This window comes from Callithrix jacchus, chromosome 2 (genome assembly GCF_049354715.1).
Source record: "Callithrix jacchus isolate 240 chromosome 2, calJac240_pri, whole genome shotgun sequence".
Lineage (NCBI taxonomy): Eukaryota > Metazoa > Chordata > Mammalia > Primates > Cebidae > Callithrix > Callithrix jacchus.
The window spans coordinates 173,776,346-173,798,214 of NC_133503.1; the positions used below are offsets into that span (position 1 = coordinate 173,776,346).

The 21,869-nt window shown below is 44.0% G+C and overlaps 1 protein-coding gene across 12 annotated transcripts in view; it reads left to right on the forward strand.

Annotated features, from left to right (window-relative positions):
- Window positions 1–21,869, forward strand: part of DROSHA (drosha ribonuclease III) — a 145,741-nt gene that overhangs the window by 18,305 nt on the left and 105,567 nt on the right. For all 12 annotated transcript variants that reach the window (XM_035291734.3, XM_078365640.1, XM_035291737.3 and 9 more), the window contains 3 exons: window positions 4,410–4,551; window positions 10,214–10,368; window positions 14,832–14,912. In XM_035291734.3, the coding sequence (XP_035147625.1) occupies window positions 4,410–4,551; window positions 10,214–10,368; window positions 14,832–14,912 (378 nt within the window). The remainder of the gene's footprint in view (window positions 1–4,409; window positions 4,552–10,213; window positions 10,369–14,831; window positions 14,913–21,869) is intronic.

Sequence of the window (21,869 nt, forward strand, 5' to 3'; positions counted from 1 at the left end):
CCAGTTGAGAATTGTTGTTATAGAGAAAAGCCGTTTTAAAAAGCTAAAGGCCAAGAGTGCAGTAGGTTAATAAAAGTATCTTTTTATAATGCATTTATTTATTTTTGAGACAAGGTCTTGCCCTGTCACCCAGGCTGGAGTGCTGTGGCACGATCATGGCTCACTGCAGCCTTGATCTCCCAGGCTCAAGTGCTTCTCCCGCTTCAGCCTCCTAAGTAGCTGGAATTACGGGGGCATGTGCCATCATGACTGGCTAATTTATGTTTTATAATTTATTTATTTTAAGATGACCTCTTACTCCATTGCCCAGGCTGGAGCGCAGTGGCGTGATCTCGGCTCACTGCAACCTCCACCGCCCGGGTTCAAGTGATTCTTCTGCCTCAACTTCCCAAGTAGCTGGGACTACAGGCATGCGCCACCAAAACTGGCTAATTTTTGTATTTTTAGTAGAGTTGGGGTTTCACCTGATTGATCAGGCTGGTCTTGAACTCCTGACTTTGTGATCCATCCTTCTTGACCTTCCAAAGTGCTGTGGTTACAGGTGTGAGCCACCACACCCGGCCTTTTTTATTTTTTAGTAGAGACAAGGACATACTATGTTGCCCACTCTGGTCTTGAATGCCTGAGCTCAAGCAGTCCTCCTGCCTTAGCCTCCCAAAGTTCTAGGATTATTGGTGTGAGCCACTGTGCCAGCCTATCCTGCATTTTGAATGATACTGGTAGTCTTGATACTGGTGGTTTCATAAGCTTTAACGTGTAACTAGTTTATGGTGTGTATGTGTATATGTGTGTGTGTGTGTGTGTTTCTCCAAAATGAGAAATAAGGAAGAATTTGAGTTTGTCTCTTCGAAATGTATCCTTGACCAAAAGAGCACCAACCGCATGAAGTTGCCCATGCGTATTGGCTAGTTTTGCAGAAAGGGAGAGCCATTGTTGCCATTAATGGGCTGGAGGGAGGACTCCTAGGGCACATGCTGCCAGGGACTGGGCATCTGTGGAGCTGCAGCTGCCACTCTTATCACCATGGTGGACTGCACCACCACCTCTACATGCTCACTTCTCTTTTCTTTCTTCTGTTTACATTTTATTTTCTGTTACTGTCTCCTTTTCACTGTGTCTTTCCCTCTTCCCCCTACGTGTTAGGCCTCCATCCTGTTAGGCATCTTTGCCGCAGAGTAGGCATGCAGTAATGTTCATTGATTAAATCAATGAGTTGACATCTCATTCATTGAATTAATGAACTCATGGACAGATTTAGGGCATGAAAAGTTGCAGATGTTAGATTTAGTGCATGAGATTAGATAAGAGATAAGAGATAAGAGAGGGTTGTGTTGTTTGTAATTTTGTGAAAATAGTTTCTATTTGAACTCATATCTGTGGAGAACTTAAAAGGAGATTTCTGTGTTTTTGGAAATAAAGGGTTTGAGAAGGCTCTCATAGTGGTGCAATATTTTACTTGATAAATTAGAGCAGACTTTGAAGTCATAGTTTCTGTGGTCATCAAGTGAGATGTTGATCACTACCTGCGGAGGTCTGTCCTGCAGACCCTGTCTTGGTGATGGATGGGTAAAATACACACACACCGGAGTACAGTAATTGAGTGGGCCAGGGACGTCCAGCTGCTCTCAGGGCGATTGCAACGACCTGACCCCTTCTAACTGTTCCTCTTTACATTTATTCAGTATATATTTAATAACAGAGGTTCTAAGTCAACAGGCTCTTGGCTAATTAACATGGTTTAAAGAGTGGTTTTACAAATGATAAAAGGTTTTCTTTCCGTTACCATGAATGGGTAATCCCCCTTTGCGACCTCCCCGTGAGAGGGCCATCCAGTACAAAGTTTACTTGAATAAACAAATAGAGACAAAGGAATGTGGGGTAAACAGACTTAACGGGGGAAGCTTCTATTATCCCTAATCTTTACCCTGTGACCTACTGCTGTAACCAAAGAACTGGCCGCCTTCAGCCTGTTAATGAAAACCTTTTGGCCTTCCAAAAGCTTTGAGACTGTAATCTTACAACTTTCCCTAATCTTTCCCTTAATATTTTGCCAACCACCCTGAGTGAATATCAGCATGGTACAGGGAAGGGAAAGCTCACATAGTGTGCACTTTCACTGTGTGAGAACATTACTCCATGCTTCTAATGTTATCTTAGTTAACCCTCAAAACACCCCTGGCAAGAAGGTGTTTTGTCAGCTTAGAAATGCTGCTGGGAGTAATAACACCTGACTAAATGGGACTTCAACAAGCTGGGTTTGTTTTTCTCATAATAAGGTACCTGGAGGGAGGCTCTGGCTGGTGTTTGTGGAATGGCTCAGCAATGGCAGGCTTTGCTGTCTTCCTGAACATCTTCCACAGTTGCAGGATGATGCAGGACCTGCAGGCCTCAGTGTCCCCATACACAGGATGCAGGTGGTATGTGGGGTGGAGCATTCCTCTAGTGTCTTGCCCAAATTCTCCTTCCATCCCTTGGTTCCCCTTCTCTCCCTTCACCAGAACCATGTCACATGCCTACCCCAGGGATTCGTTTTTCCTTACTGCCATGACATCCACAAATGGCATGGATTAAAACAACACACATTTGTCATCTCACAGCTCTGAAGGTCAGAAGTCCAGCTTAGGTCTCACTGGCTCCATCAAGGTGTCAGCAGGTCTGTGCTCCTTTCTGGAGGCTCTGGAGAAAATCTGTTTTCTTGTCCATTCAGGTTGCTGGCAGAGTTCAGTTTCTTGTGTCTGGAGGATAGGACCTTGTGTCCTCGCTGACTGTCAGGTGAGGGCCCTTCTTGGTTCCTATAAGCCATGTGCATTCCTTGACTTATGGATCCCTTCCTCTGTCTTCAGAGTCAGCAGTGGTGGTTGAGTCCTTCTCATGCTTTAAATAGCTCTTGCCTCTTTTGCTGTTATATCTCTGACTCCTGTTGGCAAAGGTTCCTTGCTTTTAAGGGCTCTGTGCTATGATTGAGTTCACCCAGGTGCAAGTCCTTTTTGCCATGTAAGTTAACATATTCAATTTCTGGAAATTAGGACATGGACATCTTTGGGAGGGGCAGGTGGCTCAGCCCACTTTCCCAGAGATCAGGAGTTCTCTGGAAGCCTACTTCTATTAGGAAGAAGGCAAGAATGGCTGCCATAGATGTTTTTATTCTTAAAAGAATAAAGGTGAAGACACTGAAGTTCAGGGAGTTTAAATAGAGCTGGTTGTTTTGTATTACATCGTTATGGGTATATAAAAACTCCAGTGTAGGAGCAAGTCTGATAAACTCAAAAGGCTGACATTTGCCTTTGAGTTTTGTCATCTGTGGTGCAGAGAAGGTGGTGAGAACGTCAAAGCTGTCCTGGCATTGCCACTCTCAACAATGAGATGGAGCCTGAATTATCCCCTCTTCTGAGTACCAGATTTTATGATTTGCCTTAATTTTACATTTGACAGGTCTGATTTTTACATTTTAAGGCTACTAAGTCAGAGTGTGGACATGTAAAGTGATTTTCAACCTGGAAAATGAGTGAGAAAACCTGGAAAACTTCCACTAGGAATGTGTTGCAGAGTCCCCTATTTGTGGTATGTGTGTGTGTGAGAGAGAGAATGTGTATGTATGTTTATGTCCTTGTGTTTAAAGCATGAGTGTGTGTGTGTGTGTGTGTGTGTGTGTGTGTGAGAGAGAGAGAGAGAGAGAGAGAGAGAGAGGGAGAGAGAGAGAGAAGATATATAGCATATTGTTGCTGGTTGGATTGATGTAGTAGAAGATAGATTATCAATGATTTTCAGTAGGAAGTGTACATTCCCTAGGAGGGTATTTGGTGTCAGTTGTCATAAATTCTCTGATGGTCATTATTTTTAAAAAAAATGACATATTAAGAGGGCATAGATGAACTATTTAATGTTTCTTTTCTTTTTTTTTTTGAGATGAGGTCTCACTGTGACACCGAGGCTAGAGTGTAGTGGCACAGTCATAGCTCACTGTAGCCTCCAACTCTTGGGCTCAAACAGTTCTCCTGCCTTAGCTTCCTGGCTAGCACAGGCACATACCATCTGACTACTTTTTTATTCTTTTTCATAGAGGTGGGGTCTTTCTATGTTGCCCAGGCTGATCTTGAACTCCTGGCCTGGAGCAATCCTCCTGCCTCGGCCTCCCAAAGTGTGCTAGGATTACAGGTGTGAGCCACCACGCCTGGCCTGTTCTAATGTTCTTGAATGTTGGCAAGGCACTTTTACCTGAGGACTGTGTCCACTATCAGTGTGTGTTTGATTCGGAGTAAGACTGCCAGTAGTTGAGCATTTTGTTTTTAAATGTTTGTTAAATTGAGGGTTGAAAAATAGCATCTTGCTATTATAAATGCTTTAATTGCCTGTGAGACCTTATGTATCTTTGATATGATTGCCTAATATTGATCTTTTATTTTTAAAAGGGAGATTCTACAGTAGTTGGAACAAGTAGGCTTCGTGACTTATATGACAAATTTGAGGAGGAGTTGGGGAGCAGGCAAGAAAAGGCCAAAGCTGCTCGCCCTCCGTGGGAACCTCCAAAGACAAAGCTTGATGAAGATTTAGGTGAGTCAGAGTCACTAACGAGACTGAGACCCTTGCAATTATAGCTTCATTCCTGAATTTTGGGGAAATACCCTTGAGAGTCCCACACTGAGGTTTCTTCTTTTTCATTTTATTGTTTTTTAATTACAGTCAGTAAGATACATAGTGGTAAAACTTCCTTGTTTTTGATTGTATTTTTCCTTAGTTACATTTGGCGGAATATAGCAGTGATCTCATTTGCAAGGCATGATGACAAGGGTGCCTGCTGGGAGTTGTCCAGTCAGAAGAGACAATAGTTCAGCATCCTTCTGAAAGCAGGAATCTGTGCCCCTGCCTCTCATGAGGGCAGGTGGCCTTCCTTGGCCCTCTCCTTTGCCAGGTGCGCCTGCTTTGATGAGGGAGACAGCGACTGTAGTCCAGCTCTGTTCGAAGGTTTCCCTCTAGTCACGTGGACAGTTTGCATAGCTTTTTCTTAAGGTGGTCTATTTTTTCATGCATATGTACTGAGGTTCCAAGAAGGTGAGCTCTTTGAGGATGAAAATTGCTTTTTACCACTTTGTATCCTAACAGAATGTCATGCACAGATAAGACATTCAGCATGCATTTTTTTTTTGGTATTTTATTTATTTATTTATTTTTTAGGAAGGGAGGAAGGGAGGAAGGCAGGAAGGGTGGAAAGGAGGAAGGGAGGGAGGAAGGAAGGGAGGGAGGGAGGGAGGGAGGGAGGGAGAGAAGGAAAGGAAGGAAATCAGGCAATGAGAGAGACATTGCTGACCTGGATCTAGAGGTCTACAAGTTGATTTCTTTTTTTTCTTTTTTTGAGAGAAGGAAAGAAAAAAAAAGTGAAGGAGAGGAAGAAAGAGGAAGAAAAAGAGGGAGAGAGAACGGAAATGTTGCTTTATTCTAAAAAAAGGGTATTAATAATGGCCAATCAATGTTTCATTAAACCTATGAGTAGGTGTGATGTGGTATTGACAAGAATGTATATTTTGTGTATTTAAAGTGGAGAGCTCTATAAATATTTATTAAGTTTACTTGTTCCGGATCTGAGTTCGAGTCCTTGATATCCTTATTAATTTTCTGTCTCATTGAGTATAAGTCTCTATGTATCTGGGTGTTAGGATTGTTAGCTCTTGTTGCATTGATCCTTTTACCACTATATCTTTGTTGCTTTAAAATCTATTTTATCAGATACGAGAATTGCAACTCCTGCTTTTTATTTATTTATTTATTTATTTTTGCTCTCCATTTGGTTGGTAAATCTTTCTCCATCCCTTTGTTTTGAGTCTTTGTGTATCCTTGTATGTGAAACGGGTCTGGATGTAACATGCCGTTGGGTTTTGGCTGTATCTTTTGATTGGGGGATTTAGTCGATTTAAATTTAGGATTACTGCCATTTGATGTAAACTGGCTGTTTTATCCATTCATTGATGTAAATTCTTCTTTATATTGATGCTCTTTGCTTTTTGCTATATTTTTAGAAAGGCTAATACTGGTTGTTTCTTTCTATGTGTAATGCTTCTTTCAGAAGCTCTTGTAAAGCAGGCCTGGTGGTAATAAAATCTCTGAGTACTTGCTTGTTCATAAAAGATTTTATTTTTCCTTCAGTTGTAAAGCTTAGTTTGGCTGGATATGAAATTCTGGGCTGAAAGTTCTTTTCTTTAAGGATGTTGAATATTGGCCCCCACTCTCTTCTGGCTTGTAGAGTTTCTGCTGAGAGATCTGCTGTAAGTCTGATAGACTTGCCTTTGTGGGTAACCTGACCTTTCTTCTCTGGCTGCCCTTAGTATTTTCTTCTTCGTTTCAACTCTGGTGAATCTAATGATTATGTGCCTTGGGGTTGCTCTTCTTGAGGAATATCTTTGTGGGGTTCTCTGTATTACCTGGGGTTGAATATTGTCCTGCTTTGCTAGTTTAGGAAAATTTTCCTGAATAATATCCTGAAGAATATTTTCCAGCTTGGATTCATTCTCTCCATCGCATTCAGGTACACCTATCAAACGTAAATTAGGTCTTTTCACATAGTCCCACATTTCTTGGAGACTTTGCTCATTCTTTTTTATCCGTTTTTCTCTAATCTTGTCTTCTCATTTTATTTCATTAAGTTGGACTTTGACCTCTGATATCCCTTCTTCTGCTTGAACAATTCGAGTGTTTAAACCTGTGCATACTTCTCGGAGTTCCTGTATTGTATTCTTCAGTTCCACTAATTCACTTATATTCCTCTCTAAGTTGTCTATTCTCATTAGGATTTCGTCAAGCCTTTTTTCAAAGTTCTTAGTTTCCTTACATTCGGCTACAACATGTTCTTTGAACTCACAGAAGTTTCTTATTATCCATCTTCTGAAGCCTGATTCTGTTAATGGATGCGCTCGTTCTCCATCAAGTCTTGTTCCCTTGTTGATGAGGAACTGTGATCCTCTTTAGAGGGAGAGGCGTTCTGATTTTGAGTATTCTCAGCCTTTTTATGCTGGTTTCTTCCCATCATTGTAAATTTATCCACCTGTCATCTTTGTAATTACCAACTTTCAAATTAGGTCTCTGAGTGGACGTCCAAGTTGTTAATTCCCAGGGCTGAAATATGAGCAACCCACTGTGCCGGCCAAAACAGTGGTGTTAAAACTGATGGTGCTTTTCTGCCCAGGAATCTCCAGTCTGGCTTCCTTCTTGAGTCCGTAATAGGTGACTCTGCCTTCCTGGAGCTCCAAACCTTGGTCAGAAGGGGAACCAATCCCGTTTACTCTGCACCAAGAGCTGCAGAGCTGAGGTGCCGGCACAACCGCTGTGCCGGCCACAAGAGTTGTGCTGGCGACCTGTGTGGCTCCTCCAAACCTTGGTCAGAAGGGGAACAAGTCCCGTTTACTCTGAACTGAAAGCTGCTGTGCCGAGGTGCCGGTGAAATCGCTGCTCTGGCCACAAGAGTTGCGCTGGCGACCCGTGCAGCTCCTTCACTGGGAATCTTCTGCTCCGTGAGCGACCAAAATTTGTCTGAAAGTGTGGCGTCCTCTGGTTCTCTGCGCTTTCACTGGGAGCTGCAATCCCGAGATGTTAGCGATCAGCCATCTTGGATCGTTCTCCAGTCTGCATTTTTTTTTTGAGGTAGAGCTGCACTCTGTTGCCCAGGCTGGATTGCAGTGGTGCAATTTTGACTCACCACAACCTCTGCCTCCCGGGTTCAAGCAGTTCTCCTGCCTCAGCCTCCCAAGTAGCTGGGACTACAGGCATGTGCCACCACACTTGGCTAATTTTTTTTGTATTTTTAGTAGAGATAGTATATTTTTTTGTATTTTTAGTATTTTGTATTTTTGTATTTTTAGTTTTCACCATGTTAGCCAGGATAGTCTCTATCTCCTGACCTCGTGATCTACCTGCCTTGGCCTCCCAAAGTGCTGAGATTACAGGCATGAGCCACAGTGCCCAGTCTTCAGTGTGCATTTACCTATATGCTCTCTCTGGCTCTCATCTCCCCACCTCCATTACATCCCATATGCTGAGAGGCAGTTATCCATACTGGGCAAAGCCAATGAGTTGGGAGCCAGATGGCCTGGGTTTGAATCCCTGCTCTACCACCTACTTGATATGTGACCTTGGGCCAGAGGTTAATCTCTGTCTGAGACTTTCCCATTTGTAAAGTAGGGATGACAGTAGCATTGCTCTCATGCAGTACACATAAATACAACTCCGTGTTGGATTTTATTGTGTTAACGACTACATTAATCTCTTATAGGATTATTTAAAAAAATTAATTATTTTTCATTTTGTAGAGATGGAGTCTCACTACGTAGGATTAATCTAACTTCTAGGTCTTTTGTTTTAATTGTGGTAAAATACACATAATATAAAATTTACCATCTTAACCATTTTTAGGCATACAGTTCCACAGGGTTAAACATGACATTGTTTGCAACCAGTCTCCAGAACTGTCTTCCATTTATAAAACTGAAACTCTGGCTGGGTGCGGTGGCTCACACCTGTAATCCCAGCACTTTGGGACGCCAAGACGGGCAGATCACTGGAGCTCAGGAGTTCAAGATCTGCCTTGTTAACATGGTGAAACCCCGTCTCTACTAAATATACAAAATTAGCTGGGCATAGTGGCATATGTCTGTAATCCCAGCTACTCGGGAGGCTGAGGCAGGAGAATTGCTTGAATCCAGGAGGTGGAGGTTGCAGTGAGCCAGGATCGTGCCACTGCACTCCAGCCAGGGTGACAGAGTAAGACTCAGTCTCCAAAAAAAAAAAAACCAAAAAAACAAACTGAAATTCTGTACCTGTTAAGGAATAATTTCCCAGCCCCCAATTCCCTCATTCTTTTGGCTACTACTATGCTACTTTCTTTTTCTATGAATTTGACTATTTCAGACCTTTCATGTATGTGGAATCACGTAGTATTTGTCTTTCTGTGACAGGCTTATTTCAGTTAGCATGACTCTGTCTGTTTTTATTCGGTCACTTTAAGAACTAACATCTTATCTTGCTGTTATTGAGAGAAAATAATGTAGTTTTTGGATTTGCATTCCCAGCCTTCAGCCTGGCATTCCCAGCACTCCCAGCTCCTCACCTCCCAGTGTTCTTCTATGTGGCCTGTGATCTAGCTAGTCCACTGTGTTCTTAGCTCCATGCTTTTGCCTGCGGTGCTCCCTCTTCATTCCCTTTTTTTTGAGATGAAGTCTCTCTCTGTCACCAGGCTGGAGTGCAGTGGTATGATCTTGGCTCACTGCAACTTCCGCCTCCTGGGTTAATGTGATTCTTCTACCTCAGTCTCCTGAGTAGTTGGGACTACGGGTGCGCACTACCAGGCCCATCTAATTTTTTTTGTATTTTTAGTAGAGACTGGGTTTCCCCATATTGGCTAGGAAGGTTTCGCTCTCTTGACCTTGTGATCCATCCGCCCCAGCCTCCCAAAGTGCTGGGATTATTCCTTTCTTCTTCTCTCCTCCTCATCATGCTTTCTCATCCTGTCACAGTGCCTGGTTCATATGTGCTCATACTTTGAAATTGTCACCAGTCTTTCTGGATACAAGTGAAACTGCCCTTTTGTGGATCATTACATAGCTCAAGTGTTAAACTACGTAATACTACTATGGTTTCTCATTTTTCTGGCGTTGCTCATCGAGCCTTACTTTTCTCTCTTAAGATCTTTATTTTCTTTGCCTCTCCAACTAGATTGTGACTTAGCATTGTGGGCTGTATTATTTTTTTGTGGTGTTGTTTAGTAGAGTATTCGGTGTAGAGTAGGCCCTTAAGTATTTTCTAGAAGAATAAAGAACTGTTCTTACCTTTTGAGGTTTAAATCATTTGGAAGTCTCCACAAAAATCAGTTTGTTGGTTAGGTGCGGTGGCTCACACTAATAATCCCAGCACTTTGGGAGGCCAAGGCAGGCGGTTCACCTGATGTCAGGAGTTCGAGACCAACCTAGCCAGCATGGCAAAATCCCTTCTCTACTAAAAATACAAAAGTTAGCTGGGTGTGGTGGTGGGGGTCTCTAATCCCAGCTACTCAGGAGGCTGAGGCAGGAGAATCACTTGACCTTGGGAGGCGGAGGTTGCAGTGAGCTGAAATTGCGCCACTGTACTCCAGCCTGGGTGACAGAGTGAAACTCCATCTCAAAAAAAAGAAAGAAAACCAGTTTGTTAATTCCAATTCCATCAATTTCTGTGTTTTTCTCCCGACCCCTGTTAGAGAGTTCCAGTGAATCCGAGTGTGAGTCTGATGAGGACAGCACCTGTTCTAGCAGCTCAGACTCTGAAGTTTTTGACGTTATTGCAGAAATCAAACGCAAAAAGGCCCACCCTGACCGACTTCATGATGAACTTTGGTACAACGATCCAGGCCAGGTGCGTGTTTTTAGGCCCTTGCTGTGAAGGTTGCAAACAGACATAACGGTTATTGCTGTAGGCTCAGAAGATGCATGTTGTCTGGTATTGAAACTGAATTTTACTCTCAGGGTTGTGTCCTTCAGAACTATTTCTTTTCAGCTTCAGGTTCAGTTCCAAAGCATAAGCACTAGAGCAGCTGTTCCTTGAATCATTTTTGATGATGTTTGTAAATTTCATTGTAGGGGAGAGGGGTAATGGCCTTGCCTCATTAAACTTGCAGTAGATGGAAGGAGACAAATGGTAGGATGAGGAAGAGAGAACTGGGAGGTCTTTTTAGAAGTAGTTCACCTGGGAGGTATCTTGCTGCAAAATAGTAAGTAAGTCCTATAAAATTGCATATTTTTAGTTGGTAACGGTCACAAGTTCTCTTCCTTGTTAAGCATGTTTGAGCTGATGATATAATAGCTGGACATAATCATTTTTATTTTTAATTACTGTTAATATGAAATAATACATAATAAAATTAGCATTTTTATAACAGATATGTGCCACAGTGGTATAACACCTACAAAAATAGTATCTTTAATGCATATAAAGTTAGTAAGCATAATAAAGCATCTCTATAAAAAGATAATTTAAAATGTATATTTTGTGAGTAAATTTATAGCATTCTATATTAATTAAAACACTTTTTTTTTGGTTCTTGTTAGATGACAGCTATCCATCTTTTTTTTTCTTTTTTTTGAGATGGAGTTTCGCTCTTGTTACCCAGGCTGGAGTGCAATGGTGTGATCTCGGCTTACTGTAACCTCCGCCTCCTGGGTTCAGGCAATTCTCCTGCCTCAGCCTCCTGAGTAGCTGGGATTACAGGCACGTGCCACCATGCCCAGCTAATTTTTTTTTGTATTTTTAGTAGAGACGGGGTTTCACCATGTTGACCAGGATTGTCTTGATCTCTTGACCTCGTGATCCACCCGCCTCGGCCTCCCAAAGTGCTGGGATTACAGGCTTGAGCCACCACGCCTGGCCCCCATCTTTCTTTTTGATAGAATGTCTGGCAGAAATGTATTTTGTGTGTTCCTTTTACTCTCTTAGAATTGAGCAGAAATGTTTGCAAAACTGCCAATGCATTTTAAAACTTGGTTTTCTTTTTAAACAGCTTTGTTGAGTTATAATTTGCATATGATACAATTGTACTTGAAATTTATAATCCAGTGCTTTTTAGTATATTTATGGGACTGCACAACTATCTCTATAATTGAATTTTACAACATTTTTGTCCGCCCTAAAAGCAGCTTTCCCCATATATGTTTTTTGTTTGTTTGTTTTTGAGACCTGGTCTCACACTGTTGCCCAGGCTGGAGTGCAGTGGTGCAATCATGGCTCACTGTAGCCTTGACTTCCTGGGGGCCAAAGCGATTCATCTGCTTTAGCCTTCCCAGTATCTAGGACTATAGGGGAACCCCGCTACTCCTGGCTAGTTTCTTTTTCTTTCTTTCTTTTTTTTTTTTGAGACTGAATTTTGCTCTTGTTGCCCAGGCTGGAGTGCAATGGTGTGATCTTGGCTCACTGCAACCTCTACCTCCCGGGTTCAAGAGGTTCTCCTGCTTTAGCTTCCTGAGTACGTGGGATTACAGGCATGCACCACCATGCCTGGCTAATTTTGTAGTTTTTTTCTTTTTTTTTCTTGAGACAGTCTCGCTCTGCTACCCAGCTTGGAGTGCAGTGGCACGATCTTGGCTCACTGCATCCTCTGCCTCCCGGGTTCAGGCAGTTCTCCATCCTCAGCTTCCCAAGTAGCTAGGACTACTGGTACCCGCCACCATGCCTGGCTAACTTATGTATTTTTAGTAGAGACAGGGTTTCACCATATTGGCGAGGCTGGTCTTGAACTCCTGATCTCAGGTGATCTGTCTGCCTCTGCCTCCCAAAGTACTGGGATTAGAGGCGTGAGCCACTGTGCCCGGCCTGCCTGACTAGTTTTTAAATAATTATGTGTAGAGATGAGGTCTCGCTATGTTGCCCAGGCTGGTTGTGAACTCCTAGGCTCAAGCAGTCCTCTTGCCTCAGCCTCTCAAAGTGTTGGGATTAGTGGTGTGAGCCACTGCGCCTGGCCCTTTAGTCTTTAATTGACTGTTGTTTTCCTGTCTCGCAAGAAGCCTCTACGTTGATTTCCGTGGATACCTGTTTCTATCAGAAATTCAACAGTGCTTTGTATACAATCTCTAATGCTGTTTAGTGTTATTGGGTTTGTGTCCTCTGTATGGTTGAGCCTTGTAAAGGGCTGAATATGTAGGATCCCAAACCTTGGTAAAGGCAAGCATGTAGGATGTCTGTGTGCTTCCGTGGAGACCAGTGAGCACTAAGTTAGTTTTTTGTATTTTTCATCACAGCAATTCACGACCAGCATTAGGAGTATGTTATAACTTTTTTTCTTTTTCCTTTTTTGAGACAGTCTTGCTCTGTTGCCCAGGCTCGAGTTGTAGTGGAATGGTGTGATCTCAGCTCACTGCAACCTCCACCTCCGGGAGGTTGATTGATTCTCCTGTGTCAGCCTCCCCAGTGGCTGTGACTCTAGGCATGCACCACCACGCCTGGCTAATTTTTGCATTTTTAGTAGTGACGAGGTTTCACCATGTTGGCCAGGCTGGTCTTGAACTCCTGACCTCAAGTGATCTGCCTGCCTCAGCCTCCCAAAGTGCTAGGATTACACGTGTGAACTACCACACCCAGCCTTAGGAGTGTGGTACAACTTTTTCTTTTTTTTGAGACAGAGTTTTGCTCTGTCACCCAGGCTGGAGTGCAGCGGCATGATCTTGGCTTACTGCAACCTCTGCATCCCTGGTTCAAGCAATTCTCCCTGCCTCAGCCTCCTGAGTAACTGGAATTACAAGCACCTGCCACCATACCCAGCTACTTTTTGTATTTTTTAGTAGAGACGGAGTTTCGCCATGTTGGCCAGGTAGGCCTCGAACTTTTGACATCAGGTGATCTGCCTGCCTCGGCCTCCCAATGTGAGCTACCGTGCAGAGCTGTGTTGTAACTTTTGATGAAATCCTGTTACATCTCTTATTTGCCAGCTGTTACCTTAGGTAATATCTTAACATAATATTCCTTTTAGGTAGTAGTATTATTCCTCTGCTGTACCACCTGGAGCTTTAGATTTCCCAAGAGGCTAAAGAAAGTTATAGCTTTTATTTTAATACTTTTTTTCAAAGAGTCTTATTGACTTTTATATTTTAGCTGGACACAGTGAGTTAGAAATTTCAGTAACTTTAAAGAAATATGTGTACGTATAAATGTATATATATTTTTTCTTTTCTTTAAAGGCTAGTCAAGAAGCAGTGGGAGTGGGGAAGGAGCAAAGAAATCTGTAACTGGCTGTGATCCATTACTTGTAAAAGCCATCGCATTCCGACTAGCCTGTATTTTTAAATTAATACCAAGAAAGAGAAATGGAACTCCACTTCTTCATTCTTCCTATTTGAGCTCTGGTCTTGTTTTTGATTTAGTGTTACCATTTACACCAGAGAAACTCATGAACCTGGCTTGTGAGGCCCTTCAGATTTTGATCTTAGTTCAGCTTCTTTGGTTTTCTCTGTCACATAAAATGATCCATTTTATTTAGATGGATCTTGTGGCCCAGAGCATGACATGGCCTTCCCCTGCCTTCTCTCCTTTTCCCATGCATCCTGGTGCCTCTTGTGGAGCAGCCATCTTGTTTTCTCATCCAGCCCATCTGTTTGACACCCTGGCGTTACTTCCTTTCAAGTGATTTTTTTTTTTCTTGTGAATTACCAAGCATATCATATATATGTTGTTCTCCTGTCTAGAACAATTATTCCTTGAGCACGCGGACCCTCTGCTCTTTTTCATCCCCCAAGCTCAGCACTCATCTGTCTGAGACGTTTTGAAGAATTGCTCACCTATGGAGCCTTGTGGGTGGAATCTGGGGCACTGAAGCAAATTCAGGGAAGGAGATGTAATCTAACCTGACCAGTGTGGGAAGTGTTTCTGGTTTTAGTAGCATTTTCTTCTCTCTGCTAGTGAGCTACTTTACAGTTTCTCTTTCAAAACATTTAATCCGCAGGTCACCTTCAAAGCATTCAACGTGTTCCTCCAGGACATAAAATTTGCTTTTGTGAAAGAGTCATTTTTCTTGAGATAAGAATAGGGAAACAAAAACGTCCTGGGAATTGGTAGAAGGAGATGGGGGCAAAGAGTGTGCTGACACTGGTATTTTTTGCTTGGCTGCACAAACAACTCGGGAATACAGTATTGTCATACGGTTTCCCTTTATCAGGCAATATAGACATTTTGCAGCTTTATTGGTTTTGGAACATCCGTTTAATCTTCTAACCGTGACAGCCTCTCGGCTTCAGTGCTCATGACGTTAAAACCTACACATTTTCGGAGGCATCATCGTGCATGGTGTAGATTTTTCCCTCCAATAAAAACGAATTACATTGTGTTTCTGACAGATGAATGATGGACCGCTCTGCAAATGCAGCGCCAAGGCGAGACGCACAGGAATTAGGCACAGCATTTATCCTGGAGAAGAGGTAACTGGTTTCGGTTATTGTGTTTGTAAATGCCGAGAAGCCTGAAGTAGACAGATGTTGTCGCTGTTCTTTCCCCTGTAAATGAAATAATACCATCAAACTTCTCTTCATATGCCCTAATAGTCTCTGTTACTGATAATTGCTGAGGAAAACACGTGGGTTTTTGGGAGTGGGAGTGTTCTCAAAGAAACTTTAAAAAAAGTTTTACCAGTTTTATTATTTAAAATAGGCATGGTGTATTTCTTTTTCTTTTTTTGGTGGGGGGGATGAAGTTTCACTCTTGTTGCCCAGACTGGAGTGCAATGGCACTATTTCAGCTCACCGCAACCTCCGTCTTCTGGGTTCAGGTGATTCTCCTGCCTCAGCCTCCTGAGTAGCTGGGATTACAGGCACGCACCACTATGCCCAGCTAATTTTGTATTTTGGTAGAGACAGGGTTTCTCCATGTTGGTCAGGCTGATCTCGAACTCCTGACCCCAGGTGATCCACCCCCTTGGCCTCCCAAAGCCCTGGGATTATAGGTGTGAGCCACTGCACCCAGGGAGCACAGTGTATTTCATATGTGTTTACCATTTTAAGTATTCTTCAACTGTACATATTATAGTTTTGTTTCATTCTAAGTGGCTATGAATTACCCTGGAGAAATGCTCTTACTAAAGTGCTCTGAGGTGCGTGTCTTCTCTGTTAGTCTGTTCTTTCCACCAAACTGAATATACATTGACTATTTTACCTGTGTCTCCGCCCTTGGTTTGTCAGGGACCCTCTAAATAAGTTTAACTGAATAGGTAGAACACTTTCACACTGTAGAGTCATCTATAACTATCCCTTTCAATTATTGTCCCTTATTTTTTTGCATTATCTTTTATTTGTATAAACTATTTTAATTAATCCCAGGCTTCTCACTTTGTAATTTGGCTCATTATATTTAAACATAGTGTATGTAGAACCTTAATTTAAAACTTCTTTGAGGCCTTAACAATAATGGAAATAAAGACTATGAGATGGTGCCTGACAGTTTGAAATACTTGCATCACTTCTGCTTGTTCATCTTTGAAAGTCGGCAAGCGCAGCAAGGAATTGTGGCACAAGGTGGTGTCTTGTGAGCACTTGTTCATGTGCTTCAGGTTGGGAGCTCTGAGATATTGATGAGGGATCAACATCTGTGACAAGAAAAGAGCAGAGGTGGAAACTATTCACCTGTGATATGGGCTGGTCAGGCCTGGCTTGTCAGAATTTTTGTGTGTTGTGCGGGGATGGCTGTCATACCCCCCTCTCCCTCAGTCCCCAGAGCAGGGCGCCCCAGGAAGGGCACACCCTTGGGAGAGAGGGCTCTGCAGCTGAGGCTGACCCTGAAGGAGCCAACAGCTACAGGCTGTGTGCTGACTGCACGATGCACATCTGGGCAGCAGGCCTTTCCTTGAAGAGAGACTGGATGGGCAGTGGTGCTCAGGACCTGTGGGCAGGAGAGGCAGGTGACAGTTTGGTCTCCTGGAGGAATGGTCCCATTTTGGGGGCTCAGCATGGGTCATTGTATCTGGCTAGTTGGACGTTTGGCAGTAGAGCTTAGCTTAGCCTTGATAAGTGGGGTCCATGCTGTTGATCTCATGTGAAGCCTCCATCTCTGCTACTGTGGCTACTTCATTCATGTGCCCCTCCTGTCACTCAGATGGCTGAGGACAGAAGCTGGCTGGCACCACCTGCCCCAGTCATTTTGTCTGCTTGGCACCTTGGTACCTCTTCCATGGTGGCTGCTGTCTGACGGACCTTTATGTGTGAGATAGAGCTCATCGTGTTCCCTCCTGTTTGTCCACCTGCAGGTCTCTACCTGAAGACCTTCTCATCCCTGATCTTCCAAGCTTTTTCCTTCTAGGCCTCTGATCAGCTGGCATGGCCACTTGCTTCTGCCCACGAGTCTATCTATATTCTAACTTCAGGCCATATCTCTTTCCCTGCAAAGTGGATGACCAGGTACACTGCCTGAAACTCTGCCCATTGGGAAAGATTTCCCCACATCGCTGTCTTTCAGAGCCATCCCAGAGTGAGGCCTTAGTGCTGTCTATTTTCAGCTCACCCGTACTTGCCACCTGACCTGTTCGTAAGCCAAGCTTGGGCTTTTTCCTCTGCTTTCATCCATACATCCTTAGTCATTAGCTAAGGGAGGGGAGCTGGCACAACAGTGGTGGAGCTGTGGGGATCTGGGCCACCTGCTCGGGCAGCTTGTTTGTGCCCTTGGCTCCTGGGTATGGTTGACTCTGGGAGTACCACCTCTGCCTTATGATGGATTGTTGCTGATGCTGTATTTCCTGGTGGGACTGAGAGAATTTAACCTATGATGGGTGGTTCTGGCCACATGTGTATCTGGTATCTCTTGGCCAGGCCTTATATATCTATCAGGGCCCAGTTGCACATCTGGAGTATTTTTTCAAAGGCACATAATTCTTCACTATAGATGGCAGAATGTCAGGGACCAGCATCCCTCTTGGCCTCTTTTCCCACCAGCACTGTAGGATCTGCCGAAACATACAGCCCCAGCAGGAGGGCTGCTTGTACTCTAGTCTGGAACGGCTGAGGCCCTTTCTCACGTGGGCTGTCCTCCGTGTGGGCAGCTGTCTGTGCTGTTTGCGCCACTCTGTAAGTGGGTCGGAGCAGTGTTTCTAGATGTGCATTCTCTTGCCTCCTGAACCTGAAAAGGCCCACTAGGTGTTGTGCTTTCTTCATTGTAGAAAGTTGAAGATACAATAATTGTCTTTTACTTGGGAGGGGATGTCTTGGCATTCTCCAGACCACTGGACTCCTAAAAATTGGGTGGCTGCAGCAGGCCCCCAAATCTTTGTAGAGTTTATCTCACATCTCCTGTGGTGCATGCATTTTACTGAGGTCTCTAGCCTTATCAACATAATATCAGAGGTGTAATGGAGCGGTGTGAGCTTCTGCAGTATGCCTGGACAGTCGGGAGCTCTTTAATATTATGAGTGGGTGGGAGTATTAACACAGCCCTGGAGCAAAACTGTAAATGTCTGTGAACCATTCTGATCCTCATTTCTGATTGGGATAGAAAATGACCCATTCACCAAATCAGTTGCCACATACTTTATATCTGTTAAACTACAACACCTGGCCTGTCAGGTACACTCGGAGCTCCTGCTTGGTTGAATTTGTGTTAGTCTACAGTCATCCTGCAGGATCTTCAGGGGCCAGACAGGTGAATCAATCAGAGATGGGGGTGGTGTCATCTCCCCTTTATCCTTCAGATCCTTAAGGGTGGTACTCATCTCCACCATCCCCCCAGGGCAGTGTTGGTTTTGATGCCTGGGTTAGTGGGGTGGTGATAATTTCAGTTTCTGCTTGGCTTTCCCCTTAGATAGGTTTTACTCCACATGTCAAGGACCCAGTGTGGAGTGGCACATTGGGTCTGCCAAGAATGTCAGTTCTAGTGGTACATTCGAGGACCAGGGAAATGACCACTGGGTAGAACTGCGATTGTATAGATCCATTGTAAGTCACACCTTGACCAAAATCCATTTATTACCTTGGCCTCATATTCTCTACTGTAACTGGGGCACCACAGTGATGTATCCAGTCTCCAAGTGTCAATGATGATTCAGATACTGCATCTAACGTGGCTTGAACTGTCTGGAATTCCTCTTCTCCCGTTGTGCCATTCCCCAGGTAAATGGCCATAAGCCTCTTTGGGGAATGACAGGGTTGTCAAGACCATTTTTGCTTGTTATTTTGTTACAGGATCCTTCCTCCTTGGATCTGGCCACCTCTTCAGTCAGTGGATTTTAGTCCAAAAAACTTGATCAGGTCTGGAACTAGGGGCAAGGGATAGTGTGACTCTTGGAATGAGCTATTTTCAGTCTCTTGGTTATCTATTCTTGGTTTCTTATGTTTGTACAAACTAAGTAGTACTCTCATTGGTTGCCCACTTACTTTGTACCCAAGGACACCATGATCTGTTAACTGTTTCCATGACTCTTTCTGGGTCAGACTTGGCTGCCACTTGGGCCTGGCTTTCAGCACTTAGCCTTATCACCTGGCATCTCTTGTTTCAGGATTCTGTCATTCCTATTACTGCTGGCAAGCTCTGCTCTCTGACCACTTCTGTGGTCAGCCCTGGCCTACAGAGGAGGCCAGCATTGATCTTCCTCATGATGTTTCTGCCCCTGTCACCTGTGCATTCCTTTTGGTGTGTCCCCTGGGGCTTTCCATGCAACATGATTATTTGGCGTATTTTCCAGCCATGGATACTGTATCCATTCTAACTTCCTTTAGTCGGTGAATTCCCTCCTCCACTGTCTACCATGGCAATTCCGGTATTTCAGCTTCGCTGAGTGTGGGCCATTGCTTCTTCATGCTCTTAGGAGCCATGCTAGCAGGGAGTTCTCAACATACCTTGGTGGTGTTGTATCCTGAGTGCTCCCAAGTCAATATACTCTTCCCTAAACAATTTTGTATTCTGACCCTGCTGATCAAGCGCTCTCATCTTTGGGTCCTCTGCAGACTTCTCTGGCTGTTGGTTAGTTCTTGAAATTCTTTTGAGATATAATCTCTTTCCTTCCAGCTCCTCTCCAGTTGGGTTATGCCCTGAAATGACCCTGATTATAGGCTCTGGCCAGTGGGGAGACTGTGTGCCGGGGCATAGTGTTGCCTTGCAGGTTCTTCCATCGTCTTTTGGCACAAGTGAGTGGTTACTTTTAATTGGGAGAGATGTGCCATCTCTGTAGTCAGATGGTTTAGAGGAATCTGGGGAGTAAAAACCTAAATGTCCCCATTTCAGGTTTTCTGGGTCCTGGCGGTGGCTAATTGTCTTGGAAGCTTGGCCACTCTCACAGGTAAGCCCTAGGCTTGGTCCTGCTTGGCTTTGACCTCTCACTGTAGGTAGTGAGAGTTTCTTCTGGCTTTCACATCTGACTTTCAATTGTCTTTTCTCCTTCTCTGCTGTTAGACTTCTGTAGAGCAGTGGTTCTCTAAGTGAAGGCTCCCAACTGAGACTCATATCAGCTTCACCTGGGAACTTGTTAGAAAGGCAGACTCTCAGCCCACCCTAGCCACTGAATCAGAAACTGGGAGTGGGGAAGAAGCAGTCTGAGACATAGCCAGCCTCTCCCCAGGTGATTTTTGGGCAGGCTACGGTTTGGAGACTATGGTAGAGCATCACTGGTGCTTAGCAATAGCCATCCACCCCTGAAGGATCATGGCCATTGTTCTTACAGCTGCTGTTCTCTCCATAGTCTTAAACACCTGGGTGTTTGGTCTGCTTCCAATGGTACAGTTCTAATTCACCATCTTTAAAGTTTAGTTACCCTGTCATCTGGTGCTAGGGGCTGTCTGTTTTCCACTTACCACAAGTGATGGGATCTTCGTTGCTCGTTAGGAGGGGATTGAGCTCCGAAATACCATCTTATTTCCTGTTTTCTTGGGTCACTCCTTGTACCAGCTGCATCTTGGGTTCTCTCGAACCAGATGTGAAGATGGAGTTTGGGGTACATGATGTGTATTAGGAATCAACAACTGTGGAAGTAGGATTGGACAGAGGGATTGGCTGAGCTGTGAGCGAGGCCCACCAAAGCTGCAGTCAGCCTGGGGGTGATCTGTGGAATGAATATTGCCCGTTTGAGTTGGGCTGAAATGGCTGGGCCTTTATACCTCTGCCTTGCTCAGTACCTGATGTGGAGTGGGTCATGCCTGACATCAGGGGAGGGAGCTCTGCAGTGGAGAGAGATCCTGAAGGAGCTGACAGCTGGAAGCTCCCTGCCATCTGTGCCCTCCACAGCCAGGCAGCAAGTCCTTCCGTGAACTTGGGTCTGGGCAGTACATCCCCATGTCCATCACAGGTGTACCCAATGGTGTCGTCACAACGGATGCCATCACAGCACACTTCTTTTCCCATCTTAAGATCCGTGCGTATTCTGTTCCACCACCTCTCATTCTTCCTTCGTTTCCGACCTCTTCGATTTTTACTCAGCATATTTATTCTTTCTAGTTTTTAAAATATCCGATTAAAATTGACTGCTTTTAGTTCTCAGATTAATTTCTCCACTTTTTTTTTTTACAGTATATTCATAAATATAACCAAAGGTCAGTTATTGTGTTATTTTACAAGGAAAAGGAAGATGGTTATAGGATTTTAGATCTAGAAAGATCCTTAAATCTTGTGGTCTGAACCCCCTCTGGAGTATACCGTAAGGGACATATTGTGGCTGTAAGACGTAAAGTGTAGCCATGACATGTGTAGTCATTCACATGTCTCACAGGGCTGATACTCTGTGTCAGCAGTGTCGTCCGAGTCAGCCTGTGTCAGCAGGCTACAGCCCAGCCTGGATTTCCAGGAGACAAGGCCATCTAGGCACAGATGCAGCTTTCATAAGCCTTAAAACAAAGTTTCCCCTTACAAGAATACTTTAAACTTCTTTTAGAAAAGAAGTTTTTCTGGTAGCTGACCTGGACTGAATATAGGTATAAGCAAAGGAGAAGGATCCTCCAAACTTAAGAATGGTCTCTGTGTGGAGACTCTCCTGGTGACGTGGTCATTTGACTCACTGGCCATATCTGGCCTGCACCTGCTGTCCGTCTTTTAAGAGAATAAGTAGAATAAACTGCTAGCATCAGTTGGTGACTAAGACTTATCTTTGAGGAGAATCAGTTGGAAAGGGAGAAGCCCCTCCTGGAAGCGCTGGTAATTAGGTCCACTTGAAACACCCCACCCACCAACATGACCTTTGGGGATGGTGGTGGGATTTGCATAAGCAGGTGAGTAATGGCACTCAATTCTATGGGAGAATCAAGAGACAGTGAGTGGGAGCTAGCTGTGATCCAGCTATCGGGTGAGCCCTGTGGACTGCTCTACAGTGGGTCTGGTGGTTTTTATTCTGCTTTCTGGCCAATTGCTACCTTCTGTGTGCATTGTGTGTCTGTGTTATGGAAACTGCCACCAGGCAAAACCTGCCAAAATTA